Raw genomic sequence first — 15,161 nt, 5'->3', positions numbered from 1 at the left:
TGGCGGTGCCTGCTTGCTTTTTTCCTAGTTTCTTCATGAGTCAAGCATTCCCATGAGTGAAGCACAAATTGTGTGCTCATTAATGAAAACATTTTTTTGAAACAGACCATGACCTTGAGTTTGCCCCCCACATACTTATGAAATGCAACACCTTCTGCACGCTGCACATGTCAGGAGTCCCAGCTCCTGGCCGTAATGAAAGCATTCATTTTTAATATCAGGGATGGCGTGGGAGGCTATGATCATCTGCTATCACTTCGAATGCCATGGGCTAAATTTTCTTTTTCAGGGCTGAACGGTTAATATCAGACACAGATCTCTGGGTTCAGTTTAGTCTCCATCTTCTCAGCACCTTTGTTTTTCCAGAATGCTTCTTAAACATCAGATGGAGAAAAACGTGCTTTTAAAGAGCACATTTTTTTTTTTTTTGAAGATTTATTTACATAGTTTAGAGAGAGAGAGAATACAAATGGGAGGGGCAGAGGGAGAAGGAGAGAGAGTGTCAGGAGACTCCACGCTGAGCACAGAGCCTGATGCAGGGCTCAGTCTCAAGACCCCGAGGTCATGACCTGAGCTGAAGCCAAGAGTTGGGCTCTCAACTGACTGGCTGCCCAGGCATCCCAAAGAGCACATTTTATTCTCATTCTCTCTCTTTCTAATCAAAGCATTATTGCCAGGGATAAGGCCAAAGATCACTTTGTTTTGGAAAAATAGACAAAGCAAACAAGAAATAACCTTAAAAGGCAAGCATTGCACATCAGAGGACACCGGTGTAATTTTTACTTTGCACATACTTTCTTTTTCAATATATGTAGAATTCTTGTTTACCTGGCAAATGCTTTGTCCTTTGTGTCCGGGGTTATTTGGTAAATAACTTTGTGATTAAAGCATGGAAGCAATCACAAATGATCATTGTGAACCTCCAGCCTCTGCCGGTGATTGTTTCAGCCCTGGTGTTGGTCCTGAGCTCCTTAAAGGCCCGGAGCTAGCAGGGGGAGCTACCTGCCCCACTCTGTATTCCTCAGATACTCTTTCCTTGATTTAAAATCTGTAAATAAGCGAGGCCAGTGATTCTCGAACTTTGCCATGTGTCAGAATCACTCAGGAGGCTTCTTACAATGCAGGTTTCTGGACCCAGCTTCCAGCATTTCTGATTCTGAATCTTGGGTAGAACCCGACAGCTTGCATCTCTAACAAATTTCCCAAGGCGTGCTATCCCCCTGGTCCCGGGACCACACTTCGGGAACCACAGGGCTGGACATGGTCTTTCCCATGTCCCTCCTCTGTGTGGGGCTGCCGGGGGATGAGGCTGAAATGGTGCAGCTCCCCACGTGTGCCCACGTGTCCTTCTTTGTGACACAAAAGGAACCGTATTCCATGTATTGTGGTTTTTATCAAACCTTTGTTGTCCTTAGAAATGGAGTCAGCATTGTTTGTTTCTGAAAGAAAACTGCTGCCTCTCAAGGCACAGAGTTTTTTCCTACCCTCCTTTTTTTTTTTTTTTTTTTTTTTTTTGGTATAAATCTTTTCTTCATTGACCGCATTATTCATTCAATCACCTCATTCCTTCTAATAAGAAAACCAAATATCGCCCTTTGTCAGGCATTTTTATCTTTCAGAATAAACTGAAATGGTTTTATATTTTGTTCACAGGAAGTCTACTTGATTTCTTAAAAGATGGGGAAGGAAGAGCTCTGAAATTACCAAACCTTGTGGATATGGCAGCACAGGTAGGCCTCGTGGCCCTTGGACCCTTGCCTCAGGTTTAGCGCCGTGTAGGTGCATCGAGTCATGGTGTGACTTGTGTCCTGTTCCCTGGTCCCCACAGGTTGCTGCAGGAATGGCTTACATCGAGCGCATGAATTATATCCACAGGGATCTGCGATCAGCAAACATTCTAGTGGGGAATGGACTCATATGCAAGATTGCTGACTTTGGATTGGCCAGATTGATCGAAGACAATGAGTACACAGCAAGACAAGGTGGGCATTTCCATAGGATAGCTTGTGATCACATCCTTGGGGACAGTGACTTACTGCACGGTCCTTCCTCTCTCCTTCCATGCCCTTCCTCCATTTGAAATGGCATTCTTCAGCTGAGGTTTTTCTTCCTGATCTGGCAGGAATCTGATAGCTCTGCAGGTGGGAGACTGTAGTGGGTTCAATAGATGGACAAGATGTTGCTTTCTGGCGAATGAGTGTCCACCGAGGTGGTCTTCCTGGCTTGTGCTGCCCTCCTCACATCCAGGCCTGGGACGCTTTACTTTTGGGGAATGAGGGCTGTGGAAGGCCAAAAGATAAGTCAGATAACAGCTCGTCATTCCATCGAAGTCTCAGCAGAACACAGAAACACGTTCACTGGAGAATTTAATAAGGGAGTTATTCATAAAGGCATGGGCAGAGTTAGGAAAACCAACATGGCATAGTGTGAGATCCTAGAGCTAGTAAGTAACAGCCACCCAGCGGGCCAGAGGCCAGAGGGCAGTGGGGAGGGAACCTCCACCAGAGCTAAGAACAAGAGGCCACATTTGGCAGAGAAAGGCCAGGCATGGATCCGGTGATTTGTACCCAAGCTCACTCTTCGGGCCTCCTCCAGATGTCCTGCCCAACCTGGCGGGAAGCCCAAGCTTAGAGGAGCCCACTGGTGAGTCCATCTGGGTCCAGAGCCAGGAGAGAGCAGAAAAGGGATCTAGAAGGAGGATAGAAAATAACAGTGTCCCCCAAGCAGCCAACCCCCCTCTAGATCATCTGCCTCCATTCTCCCTCCCCCAGAGATTTGTAGAAATCAGACTGTAGATCAAACACATCCCAAACCAGTAGCCACTCCAGTGGGGAGCTTTTTGGCTGCTTTGAGAGCACCCAGTGCCAGGGATGGAATTCCCAGGGTTATTTTCTACTGTCCTGGATCTGTACACAGCGGTCAGCGGGTAGGTGTGTGGAATTAAGTGTGCCAGACAAATGTATCCTCCTCCTGTAGAACGTAATGCTCGAGTCTGAAGGGGGTTGGGGGGGGTCATGGCTGCTGCTCATAAGCACGCCTAGGCCTTCTGAGCAGGGTTGAGCGATGATGAGGACATATTACAGGGGAATACTTTCTACTGGGTTTTAGAAGGGCCACCCTGGAATTCTGATCCTTTCTTTCTTCTTAAATTTTTTCATTTCATGCCTGTTCTTCCCTCATCATTCTCAGCAGTCTCGAGTGATGGGGGAAATGGTTAAACGAAGACCCTGGCTCATGCAGATACCGTCCAAATGCTCAGTCCCATGTTGGTCAGACAGCTCGGCTATTTGAATGTTCCCAACACTTTGCAGTTCCTGTCCTGGAGCCAAATGCCCAAACCACCAGCATGCCCTCACACACACACATGCACGCACGCACACACACACACACACACACACACACACGCTACTGCGGAGCCAGATGGCAGGCCATGTCCCTAATCAAAGGCACACGGGCAGCTGTGATTGGTGCTGGTAGTTCAGAGAGAAATGTGGATGTGATTTTGAGTCAAGGCGAGCTGAGAGGGCCTGAGACCTGGCCCTAAAAGAGAGTTCACCCCGCGGCAAACCCATCACGTCCCAACCCAGAGACCCAGAGGAGGGGGAGCAGGTGAAAGTTTGGAGCCGTGAATATTTGATTCGGGATGGGGTGAGATTGGAGTCGGTCTCAGCAGACGGTCGTGAAAGCATCCTTGTGTGCATGAGTGGAGTCCTGGTGCCAGATGGGGCCGTCCAGGATTTGTCCCTCCCCTTCTCCCGGACTCTGGACTCTACAGAATTTGTGGTAACAAATTCTGGCCTTGAACCATCCAGAAGGTTACAGGGCAGAAACCCAGGATGTGGACAGAGGCACTGCGGACAGGGCTAGAGGTTTAGTTCATGGAGTGGGGTCCTTTGGCTGTGGCCCTGGGTGCCTGGCACCGGAGGGGAAGGCATGTGAGAGCCCCTCCCCAGTTCCCTGACGGCATGCTTCTGTGGAGCGGGGCCACACTGGCCACCCTCGGCCCTGGCCATCACATCCAATCCTCGTCTCCCACCGGCTGTCCCCATCCCCCTTCTGGTGGCTTCCTCACCCCCACTGTCACTGTCCCACCTGCTGTCCTGACACCTTTTGAAGGATCAGCTTCATACCCTTTGTACAGTGTTTCCTTTGCTTAACTTCCAAATAGAGAGTCCCACCCATCCCTCTTAAAACATTTTTTGCTTCTCTCTCCTCTTTCACAAATATCTTCACATCTGTGCTAAACACTGGAGATAAGTAAGGAGAAGTAAATGATGTGGAGAACTGAACTTGGGGAAAAACAAAGGCTGTGGGGCTCTAGGATTTGCAAGGAGAATAAAAGAAATGGTCTCCTGCAGGAAAGGGAGAGGAAGGAGCTGGGGCATTTACAGGATACCTACCGAGAGCCAGCCTGAGGGGGTCACTGTGAAGAGTGTGGAGGGAACTGTTAGAAATAGACTCAGGGGTTAAGTAACTTGTACAAAGTCACAGTTAGAAAAAGGGCCAAGGCAGGATTTGAGTCCAGGTACGGCCAGCACTGTTGCTTCTGCTCTAGTCAGCTGTACTGACTGCCTCTCATCAAGACAGTCATTGCAAAAATAAAAACTAAAAACTAAGATTAGACATGAGTCTCTTTTTCCCTTTATTTTCTGGGAAAGTCTTTAAGGGGGAGCTTCTGATGTGCACGTGTGAGGGAGTTTGGAAGAGCTTTATTTTCCAGCTCTGGGACAACCCAGCTGTTTATAAAATTCCTCCCGAGGGCCTGGCCTGTCCTGGCCTCTTTACGAGGCAGAAAGGGCCCGGTCGGTGTGTATCTTCTCGTGTGCTCTGCAGATGGCATGCGAGCCGCGTGCTAACGTTCCTGCTGGGATTAACCAGCTCCTCCACACAGCTGGTCCATGTGCTGGCTAATATTTTCAAGTCGGGTTTTATGATACCCACAGGCCACGGCCAGGATCAATCTTGATCACGGAAGTGTGGGCGGTATTGAGAAGCAAGGGCCAAACACAGGTATTTAGGGACAGTTGTTTTTCAACACAGCTGTGGGTTTCCCATCTAAGGGAACACTGAAATGTCTGTCACCATCCCCCCTGCCGGGGGTGGATCCAGTGATATTTCCCAGGGCACAAGTAGAATTGAAATTTGGACATGTGTTAAACAGCCCTTCCTACGTTCCTTTCCTCTTACCACCCCCCTACCCCACTGGACTGTAAGCAGAAGCCGTGTCAGGGAGAAGGTCAAGACCAGGGTCAGAGCCTGTGAGGGTGGTCCTCTGCCAACAGCCTTCTAGAGGCAACTCGAAATTATTTGGTATTGCTCCCTAATACCTGTACGCCTCCCTCCGTCACAGCAGATCTTCTGTAGTCATAAACACATTGCTAAATTCTGTGTCAGGGTGTCAGAGTGATGCCAGCATTAATTATTTGAATGCCTTGTCTGGGAAAGGGACTTTGCTAGGAGCTACAGATCTCAAGAAGCCTGAGTTTGCACTGGGGAGGTCTGCAAGCGTGAAGAGGGACACACAGGGGGGGCGCCAAAGCCACATAAATCCATTGCCTGGGGCCTTGGCCAAGTTACTGAGCTTTTCTACACCTCAGTTTGCTTCTCTGTAAGGTGGAAATATATTTTACCTGCTTCGTGCTTTAATTTTTGCCAAGATAACAAAAAAACAATACATGCAAAGTACTTAGTACAGTGCCCAGAACATAGCAGGTGGTAAATAAATGCTCCTGTTGTCATCCTGTACAAGACAGTCCTTGGGGAATAAACACGTGCAAGAATGGACTCTAGACCCAATGGAAAGGCTCAGACACTGTGCTGGAAAGGGAGAGAGGAAGCAAAGATAATGTCCACGTAGTCAAATGCACATGTCATGAGAATGGACTTGCCAGCAACAGAAATGAGGGAGTCCGGGAAGAAGAGCTCATTTTCAGAGGAAGAGGGTGAGTTTGGCTTTGGGTTTGCTGAACTTGAGGTGGTTGTGGTGGTACGTCCCAGTGCAGTGTCCAAGCCCTCACCAGGTGCCGCTGCCATGGTGCTCACCTCCCAGCACCTCCCCCCACTCCCTGCCTCACCACTTACACTGGCCTCTCCCCGCAACTTGCACCATCGCCTGAGGTCCACCCTCAGCCACCTCCCTACCCCAGCATCAGCAGAGATGGCCCCAGCCCTGCCTATGCCGTGGGCACCCCGAGGCTCTGCTGTCTGTCTGTCTGTCCTCACATATCCACACCTCACCTCCTCCCATAACCACCAGCAGGGGTGGCTGTCACCAGGCCTTTCTCTCTAAGACTCCCAGCCCCTCCAAACATCAGTTCCTTCAGAGCTCACACAAACACACAGGAAACAGGGAGAATTCTTGATCGACTCCATATTCTTCTTCATAAGCTTTCAGGAAGCCCAGCACTGACTAGTCTTTGATTTAAACCTAATAAGTTCGGGTAGACTTGGCTTGTGGATAAGAATGACTTGCTTTTGGGGACACTTATTTTTTATTTAGCCATAACATACATACAATAAAATAAGTAAATCTGAAATGTCCAACTCAGGAAGTTTTTGCACATTGGTTTGCCTCTGAAACCACCTGTGGACAAAGACACAGAGCACTGCCAGCGCCCCCAGAAGTCCACCGCCAGCCCCATCCAGCCGGTAGCGCCCAAGCAGGCAGCCGCTGTCCCCACTGCTGTCAGCAGAACTCCTGCTGGCAGTGCAACTTCATAAACACCAGTCCCAGAGTCTCACTCCCCCGTGTCTGGCTTCCCCACCATCGTGTCTCTGGGCTTCATCCTTGTTGCTGCACAGATCGGTTCTTTCCCTTTCGTGTCTGCGCTGTGTTACACTCTACAAATGCATCGCTTCTCTCTTCCACTGGCCTTTCTGATTTGGGGCCATTATGAATTAGGCTGCCATGGTGGTAGACAGCTGTCCTCCTTATCTCTTGGATAATCCCAGGAATAGAACCATTAGGGGCCCCTGGGTGGCAGTCGGTTAAACATCCGACTCTCGGTTTCAGCTCAAGTCATCACCTCAAGTTCATGAGATCGAGCCCCGTGTGGGCCTCGAGGCTCAGCACAGAGTCTGCTTGAGAGTCTCCCTCCCTCTCCTCCCCGCCTTCTGCTCATATTCACTCTCTCTCTCACATAAATACATAGATCTTTTAAAAAAATTTTTTAAAAACTGAGCCTGGGTGGCTCAGTCGGATAAGCATCTGCCTTCGGCTCAGGGCATGATCCCCAGGTCCCGCATAGGGCTCCTGCTCAGCGGGGTGTCTGCTTCTTCCTCTCCTTCTGCCCCTCCCCCTGCTTGTGCCTGCGCATGCGCACTCGCTCTCTCTCTCAAATAATCTTTGGAAAAATAAATAAATAAATAGAACCATTAGTCCTACAGACCTCATTAGCATCTGTAAATACTGCCCACGGACTTTGTGGGCATATCTTTGAAGGTCTAATACAGGGTTACTGTGTTTTTTGCTGGTCGTGTACCTCCCTCCAGGCTGTGGACAGGACCAGTAAGACTGCGCAGCCTAGGATTCTAAGTTACAAGGCCTGGGTTCAAACTAACTGTATCACTTACAAATCACTTGACCTTTGTAAGCCTCAGTTATAGTATCTGGGAAATGGAGACATGAAAATAATTACCTCACATAATTAGTGCAGGACTACATGAGCCGTCTGTAAAAGCTCTTTGAGGGTTGTGGAATATAAAAACCATTCCTACAGACCTGAAATTTTTGTGTTTGATGTATATTGTCCTTGAAAAGTATCTTTCTTACCTAAAAACAAAATGTTTAAAAAAAAAAAAAAAACAGCTAATCAGTAAAGAAGAGTCAGTCTTTTCAAAGAGGAAAAAAACAAAACTAGTGGATGATTTTCTGGGCAGGACTGTTTGGGCAGTCATTTTGTCTGTGCAGCCACGGCTCTGTATTACCTGCCTGCCCCCAGGGCCCCTCCAACCTGACACAGCCAACCAGAGATGCCAGCAGACTTTCCTTTTTCTCGCACTTGCCTTCACTGCTGAGAACCGCCCCTGCCTCCAGGCCGCCTCGGTCGCTTTTTCTTTATTTCTTTTGCCAGCTGGGCGTCTGGTGGGGCATTCTCAGCAGTGCCCCTGATGGTTGTGCACACACATGCGCGAGCACACACGCACGTGCACGGGCACTGTTGGAGCAATTCTCCCAAGTGTCTGCGGACCCAGTCTCGCTGCTTCTCTAGAGCATTTGGCCTGAAGATCAGCACAGAGCACCTAGTAGGTGTTTAACAGATATCTGTTTATGGCAGTGAAAACAGCCCAAGTCACTGTCACGTCTACTCACTCTTCCCAGGCGTGCTCTCCTGCGCCCTGGGCACTGGGCACAGCTCTCTCCGGGCATCGGATACTGTGAGGACGGTTTGCAGCACCCCCTGCACGCAGTGAGACTGTCTTTAGGGTAATGGGAAGCACAGGAGCTTTGGACCTAGGAGGTCTGGGTTCAAATCCTGGCTCTGCCACTTCCTGCTCATGGACTTTGCAGAATCTCTCACCTCTGGGAGCCTCAGCTCTCTCACCCTTGGACGAGGGTTGTTACTGGTCACCTTTCAGGTGATTGGGAAGGTCAGAGAAGAAACTGTCGGTGTTCATCACTCCTTCCCACTGCTCCCAGCAGCACTTAGTGTCACATCGTTCTGGATAGCCAGACCCCACTCAGCTACACGCGCGTGCACACACGCACACACACACTGTCTCTCTCTCTGGATTGGTTAAGAATTGGTTAAGACACATGAAATCTGATGATCTTGGTGTGAATCTTAGCATCGCTGCTAATTAGCTATAAACTCTGGACAAGTTTCTTAACCTCTCTGAGCCTTCCTTCCCTCCTCCGACAACAGGGATAATAATAGTTATCTACATCACAGAATTGTTGGATGGCTTTCCTGGGAGTGTCTGTAAAGCACTTAATACACAGCAAATGCTGAGCTGATAGCTGTATAGTCATAGTAGTAGTGATAGTAATAGCGCTACTACTGATCCAGTGGGTTGATCAAGCTGCTTGTGTGTCTCTCACACGCCGTCCCTCCTTCCCTCCCTCCCTCCTTCCTCCTTGCCCCTCCCATACACGCTTACACACACACACACACACAGACACAAGCCCCTTGGTCTGTCCCTAACAGCTCCCAGCCAGGTCACCTGCCAATTTGCCTATTTAACCCTCTCCTCTCCTGATCTGAATCATCACAAAGACGAAACATAAGAGTCGCTCTGTGTGTTAGTTGGCTTTTTTTTTTAAGGTCTAAGTTAATGACCGGCTTGTTGTTGGGGAAGTAAATGTCAAGGCAATTTAATCTTTGGATCTTGGGAATGTGTGTAGAAACCGGGGCTTCCGTGACTTTTTATAAGACCTGCTGTGAGTTTAGGCTTGTGTATTAAATAGAAGAAGAAAAATGCGTCTGTTCAAACACTCCCAGTATTGCAGATTTAGGTTGAATAGATTAGTATCTGGAGGAAAATTCACATATAAATTAGACTGCGAAGAATTCATAATTGTTGCAGTTTTCATGTTAATTATTTCATGTTAAAAAATTGTTACTGCATAAATTAACACATTCTTTCATGGTGAACATATTTTAGAAAGATTTGTTACTTTAATAACTCTTTGTGTATTAGAAATCCCAGATGCCTATACTAATTAAATATAATCAGATTTTGGATTCAAAAAGCACAGTAGCCATTTAACACAAACAAGGAGGCAGCTAGGTTGACAAACACAGTCAGGAAGAAGCTATCCCTGTTTCTTTCAAATTCTGAATTTCAGCAATTCAGAACTGTGAATTCAATTTCTGTCCTTCCTTTGTATTACAATGACTGGGGATTATCAGACTCAGAACGCCAGCTTTCCAGCTCAAGGGCTTCTGCAGAATTATTAATCAGCCTCATCCAAGGCCCCTGTAATCCGGTGGCACATCAAGGCTGATCTCGCCCTGAGATGCCCTCCCTCTGCCCCTGTCGGCACATGCGTTTCTTGTTCTCTGTCAACAACAGCATTGCAATTCCCACACAGTGTGCTGTGACCTGAACAGCAAATGTCAGGGAAGGGGAGGTAGGAGGGGAACCCTTTTAATCATTGGACTTAATCTAATTCTTCCCATACTAGAGAAGCAAACCATCCTTTGACGAAAAGCAAACCCTTTCCAAAGCAGCCATTGTTTTAAGGACAGAGCAGGAAACTTGTTTGTTTGGACTGACCCTCCGGCCCCCAGAGTTTACAGTCTGCCCCGAAGGGCTGTCTGGTGAGAGCCTGGGGAACCTCGGGGGGCAGAACGACCTGCCCTCAGCCCGGTGGAAGCCAGCCCTCCCGCTGAGCTCGTGGGGTGCATGCCAGAAACGAGCCTGGTTCTGATCCGGCCTCCCCGGTCCCCAGTTTGGACACTTCCATCACTAGGCAGAAAAGCACCTTCATTGGTATTCTGCGGCTTCCCGCCCCAGGCTTCCGTGGCCTTTCCAAAGGGATGCTTTGTTTATCTGCCGAGCCACCCTGGAGCTGCGGGGGCCGGGTTGACCGCCAGGGAGGGTGGGTCATTCTGCCCGGGAAAGCGAGATGAATTGTGCACACCATCCATTTTCCGCACAGAAAGAACACGCGGAAAGCCAGAGATCACAGTGAAAAGAAAGAGACAGACTACCTCACCCCTGCCTACCCCAGACTCTCTTTTAAGATTAGAACTACGGGAAGGAGGTGGACTCACTCCTTCCACACCCTGACAGCCCCGGGGAAACAGATGGGACCGCTGTAAGCCCTGATCCCTGACAGCCCGCTCCTCTGAATAGCTTTCCTCTTTATCTGCACTGGGCAGTCACGTGCTCTGCTCCGTGTGGGTGTCTTTCTCCTTTGTGCTGTCTTGGGCAGAGCAATTTGGCGGTTGTTTCTGAATGGTCAAGAGCATGTCCTTGGTCTGTGCCTCCCATGTTTCTTAGTAATCAGCAAGAAGGAAGCAGATGGTCACCCTCTGTGATTTTAAAGTGTGTAAATAGGAACTGCAGACTGCCATCAAACATCAAAACTGTCACTTGGCTTCCTCGTCTTGCTCTGCTGGCAGAAGGAACTCCTTCATTTGCATCATCTGGATAATCAGGGGCAGGCAGTGCTGATGAAAACTGCCCCCCATTTGGAAGCCTCCATTTCCTGCCGCTGAAGGCAGGCACACAGCAGCATCAGGCTGGTCTTCCCCGTGGCACAGGCAGTGTGTGGGGGCAGTTGGAAAAGGCAGCCCCAACGTGGTTATTGTCTTCTGCATATCCTCTCTTCCTTTGATTTCTTGCTGACTCCCACCAAAGCCTCAATATGACCACCAGCTGTTCCCTCACAGTTCCCCAACCCCAGTGCTTGTCCTTTCCGCTCAGCATACTTTGCGGCATGATGTCAGACTGAACCAGGCCTGCTGCCCCTTCTGAGGGCGGCTGGATTCCTGGAATAATTTGTGTTAAGCTGCATCCCCAGACACCCATTTACTATTTAGGTCTGAGTCCCCACCACCCTGAACAGCAGTATCCACACGGCTAGAAAGCCCGACACACCGCTTTCTTGTCTGTTATTCTGGATGAAAGTCCGCAAAGGTAGTGTCCCTCCCACTGGGACTGTGAATCAGAATCTTTATTCTGATTTTGCTTCTCTTTCGGCTCTTGGAAAGCTGAAAGGGTCCTTGGTTCTAGAATAGTTCTAGAATAGCTAGCAAGATTCCTCCTTTACCCACTTCCACCCAAGAGAACCACTTAACCGCCCCGCCCCCCCCCGCCAGTGCAGTCTATAAGCAAAGTCGTCTGGGTGGTTCTTAGATTTCCTTCCTGAAAGGAAGGGGACCAATACTCATGATTTCGGGAGGTGCTAGTGCGTTCTGGTCTTTTATGCTGCCGGGGAGAGTTCTCTTGGGTTGCCTGTGGTCACCACTGGGAAGGGTGGTGGGGAGACAAGCTGCCAGATCAGCCTCCCATCACCTGCTGGCTCCCCCAAGGATTGCAGAAGTGTCCCAGCTGGCTTTCTGGTCTCCTCCCCATGAGGCTGCGCTGCCCTTCCCTGTTCACCTCCTGCCTGCCCTTCCTCAGCTCCAGGATGCCAGGCCTAGTGCCCTGGCTGCAGTCTCATCCCCCGTTCTCCCTGGCGGCTGGGTGTTCTGATTCGGTGTTCAACACCCACCGGTGGACCTTGCACCCTTCTCCATCTGGTCCTCCATTCTGGGCCTCCCTTGACACTTTCCTCACCCCTCTCAGCCTGAGCATCCCTGCCAGGGAGTCGGCCATGCCAGACTTTGGATCCGCGCCCCGCTCGTCGGTCCTTGCCTGTGTAGTGTGTCCAGGCCCTGCCTCTGGCCCTTGGTTCGTCTCTTCCTTGGCCGAACTTGTTCCTCCTCCACCCACATCCCCGATGGGACAGCACTCCTCCTCCTCCTCCTCCTCATTGCCTCCTTCCTTCCTTCTCAGATCCCGGCTCACCATGATACATTTCAGATGAAACATCTCGTGACTTCATTGCACCCTGTACCTCTCCTTTACTTTTAAAACATGGTGCTATTACTCCAGACATGTTTGGGAAATTCGAAAGTCATTCCTTTGGCCTAGTGTGAAAAATCTGGGTTTTGCTTTGCATGGTTTTATTGGGTTTGAAATCATTGTTTTGTTTGAATAACCACAGAGTTCCAGGTCAGGTCAGCTTTGATTTTGCCGCTTCTACAGGATATCCCGTCCCGGTCCTGCCTTGTCACCCCTCCCAGCCAACACAGTCAGCTTCCTGTTGTTGGCCTGGTGTGCGATTTCTTTCCCTTTATTCCACAGGGTAACTTGAAAGTCAAAGCACTGCACATTATTTAATTTTAGATGTAATAATTCGCAGAGTTGGTGGCTTTCTAATTAAAGGGGACCCTGGATGGATCTTTAATTCAGAAAAACAGCATCTTTTGTTGAGGCGAATGCCTTCCCCCCTTGAAAATGCTATCAGGGCACCACTGTAGTCTCTGTAGGAAGGATCTGGCTGCTTTTATTCCACGCTGGCTTTGCCTCCTCCACCTTGGCCCAGTTTTTTAGCCAGAGGGGATGGTTTCTGAGACAGGACTATGGAATTGGCCCGGTCATAGGGGAGGAAAAAAAGGTTTGACAGCCCAGCTCTCCAAGAGCCAATAATGTGAGCTGGCCCCACCCCCAATGATGTGAACTGGCTACCCAACCCCCCCCAACCTCCCTACCCCGCGCCCCCCCAGGCCTGTCCTGGCCTCCAGGCTGAGCCCCTCCCAGGAGAACTACAGGGTCACACTGCAGCATTTCAGTGTGGCCACCTCTATCCAGAGCCCTCACTCCCTGTGAGTGTTCTCTTTTCCTCTCTCCTGAGCCCCTTTTTTTCCTAAAGTCAGTGCCGCCATCTATTTACCTGTCTGTTGGGTTTGCCTGTGAGCTCTGTCTCCCCACCTGCCTGGAAAGGCTTATGGCAGGAAGTGCACCCACACTTGGTTTTCTCAGGAGGCCCTCCCCTGTGCCTGGGGCTAACAGGATGCTCCGTAAGCTGTCAGTAATTGAGGGATGAGCTCGCTGGGTTTTCTTCATGCTCCTTCCCGCTTTCGAAGTTGGGAGAGCCTTGGCTAACCTGCCTCAACTCAGTGCCTTTGCGTTACTGTCTGAATAGAATAATGCTTGGCATTTATGCAGCTGTCACAAGGTGCCAGAGGCTGTGTGTGCTGAACCCCTTACATTATTTATAATTCTCACCACAAGCTCATGAGGGTATCATCGGCTCAGTTTACAGACACGGAGACTGAGGCTGGGAGAGGTTTTAAGTGGCCACCCGGCAAATCGAATGTGCAAGCCCAGATCTGCTGACTCGGAGAGCTCCTTTCGTCAGTGGCCATCCTGGGCCTTCACAAATGAGCCCTCAATCACAGCACAGCCCACGGGGTGGGCCCTTTGCACTGTCACTTAAGAGCATTTTCTCCTTGATTCCTGGCCACCTCACATGCACAGTGCAGGAGGTAGATGTGGGAGTGGAAGTCTCAGCCATTTTCATTTGACTATCTCCCATGTCATTGCCATCATCTTAATGCATGAAGATGCATAAAGTGTGATGAGTAACCAAATCAAATGAGAACTGTTTCCTCTCGAAGCAAAGAAAACAGCTTGCCCGGCCGCTAGGGATATAGGACCTCCATTAACTGGAATGGGTCCTGGGGGTTGGGATGAACCGTCCTGACTTAATGAATTTAACTGGTCTTCCTGTTTTCACTTAAAAACCAAGAACATTCTGTCAGACGATTCCAGAGTGTGGTAGCGATGATTTTATTCCTAAAACACTAACAGTGAAAATAATTATTAGTTGATTACACTGCTGTGTGTTCACTCTTTCCTTCTTCTGGTTTGATTAAATCTGTGTAAAGGAAGAGAGTTTGGCCATCGCAGTGTTGGACAAATGGCTAGGACGAGTTGCCATGAGCCAGTTAAAGATCTGGGGAGCAGCTGCTCTTTAAGCAGCCTTAGGCAGGGTACTGTCAAGGAAGAGAAGTACAGAACATGGTCTCCAACCTCAAAGGATGTACATTCTACTTAAGAAGATAAAAAATAGGGGCGCCTGGATGGCTCAGTGGGTTAAAGCCTTTGCCTTCGGCTCGGGCCATGATCCCAGGGTCCTGGGATCGAGCCCCACATCGGGCTCTCTGCTCAGCAGGGAGCCTGCTTCTTCCTCTCTCTGCCTGCCTTTCTGCCTGCTTCTCTGACTGCTTGTGTCTCTGTCCGTCAAATAAATAAATAAAATCTTTTAAAAAAAAAAAAAAGATAAAAAATAACGCCAGCAGAACTAGCAGAAAGACTTGTTGGGGACTGGGCACAGCAGCAAGGGATATGGCGTTGAAGCTCTTGGTTCAAATCCCAGTTCCACCATTGCCACATGTTCTTTGGCCTATCATTTTCCCTCTCTGTGTTCACTGTTCTCATGTGGAGGACAGGACTATCACTGGCATCTGCCTCCTGCGTGGAAAGTACTTAGCATGATGCCTCACACTGAGCCAGTGCTCGGTATGTATGTAGCTATTGTTATGGCTACTACGGTCGAGCGTTAAACTATGATTTATAAGATTGGCTCCGAGTGCAATCGAGGGATCAATGAAGGCTGAAGTAATCACAGATGACTTCGTGAGGAAGGTGGACTTGAGAAGAGT

At 49.3% G+C, this 15,161-nt stretch overlaps 1 protein-coding gene across 9 annotated transcripts in view; it reads left to right on the top strand.

Moving 5' to 3' along the window:
- The window catches only part of FYN (FYN proto-oncogene, Src family tyrosine kinase), a 210,536-nt gene that overhangs the window by 175,444 nt on the left and 19,931 nt on the right, over positions 1–15,161 (top strand). For all 9 annotated transcript variants that reach the window (XM_032858340.1, XM_032858344.1, XM_032858336.1 and 6 more), the window contains 2 exons: positions 1,654–1,730; positions 1,829–1,982. In XM_032858340.1, coding sequence (XP_032714231.1) covers positions 1,654–1,730; positions 1,829–1,982 — 231 coding nt within the window. The remainder of the gene's footprint in view (positions 1–1,653; positions 1,731–1,828; positions 1,983–15,161) is intronic.

The sequence above is a fragment of the Lontra canadensis genome, unplaced genomic scaffold (assembly GCF_010015895.1).
Source record: "Lontra canadensis isolate GAN:19392208 unplaced genomic scaffold, GSC_riverotter_1.0 scaffold14, whole genome shotgun sequence".
Classification (NCBI taxonomy): Eukaryota; Metazoa; Chordata; class Mammalia; order Carnivora; family Mustelidae; genus Lontra; species Lontra canadensis.
This window is presented reverse-complemented; position numbering and strand designations above follow the sequence as displayed.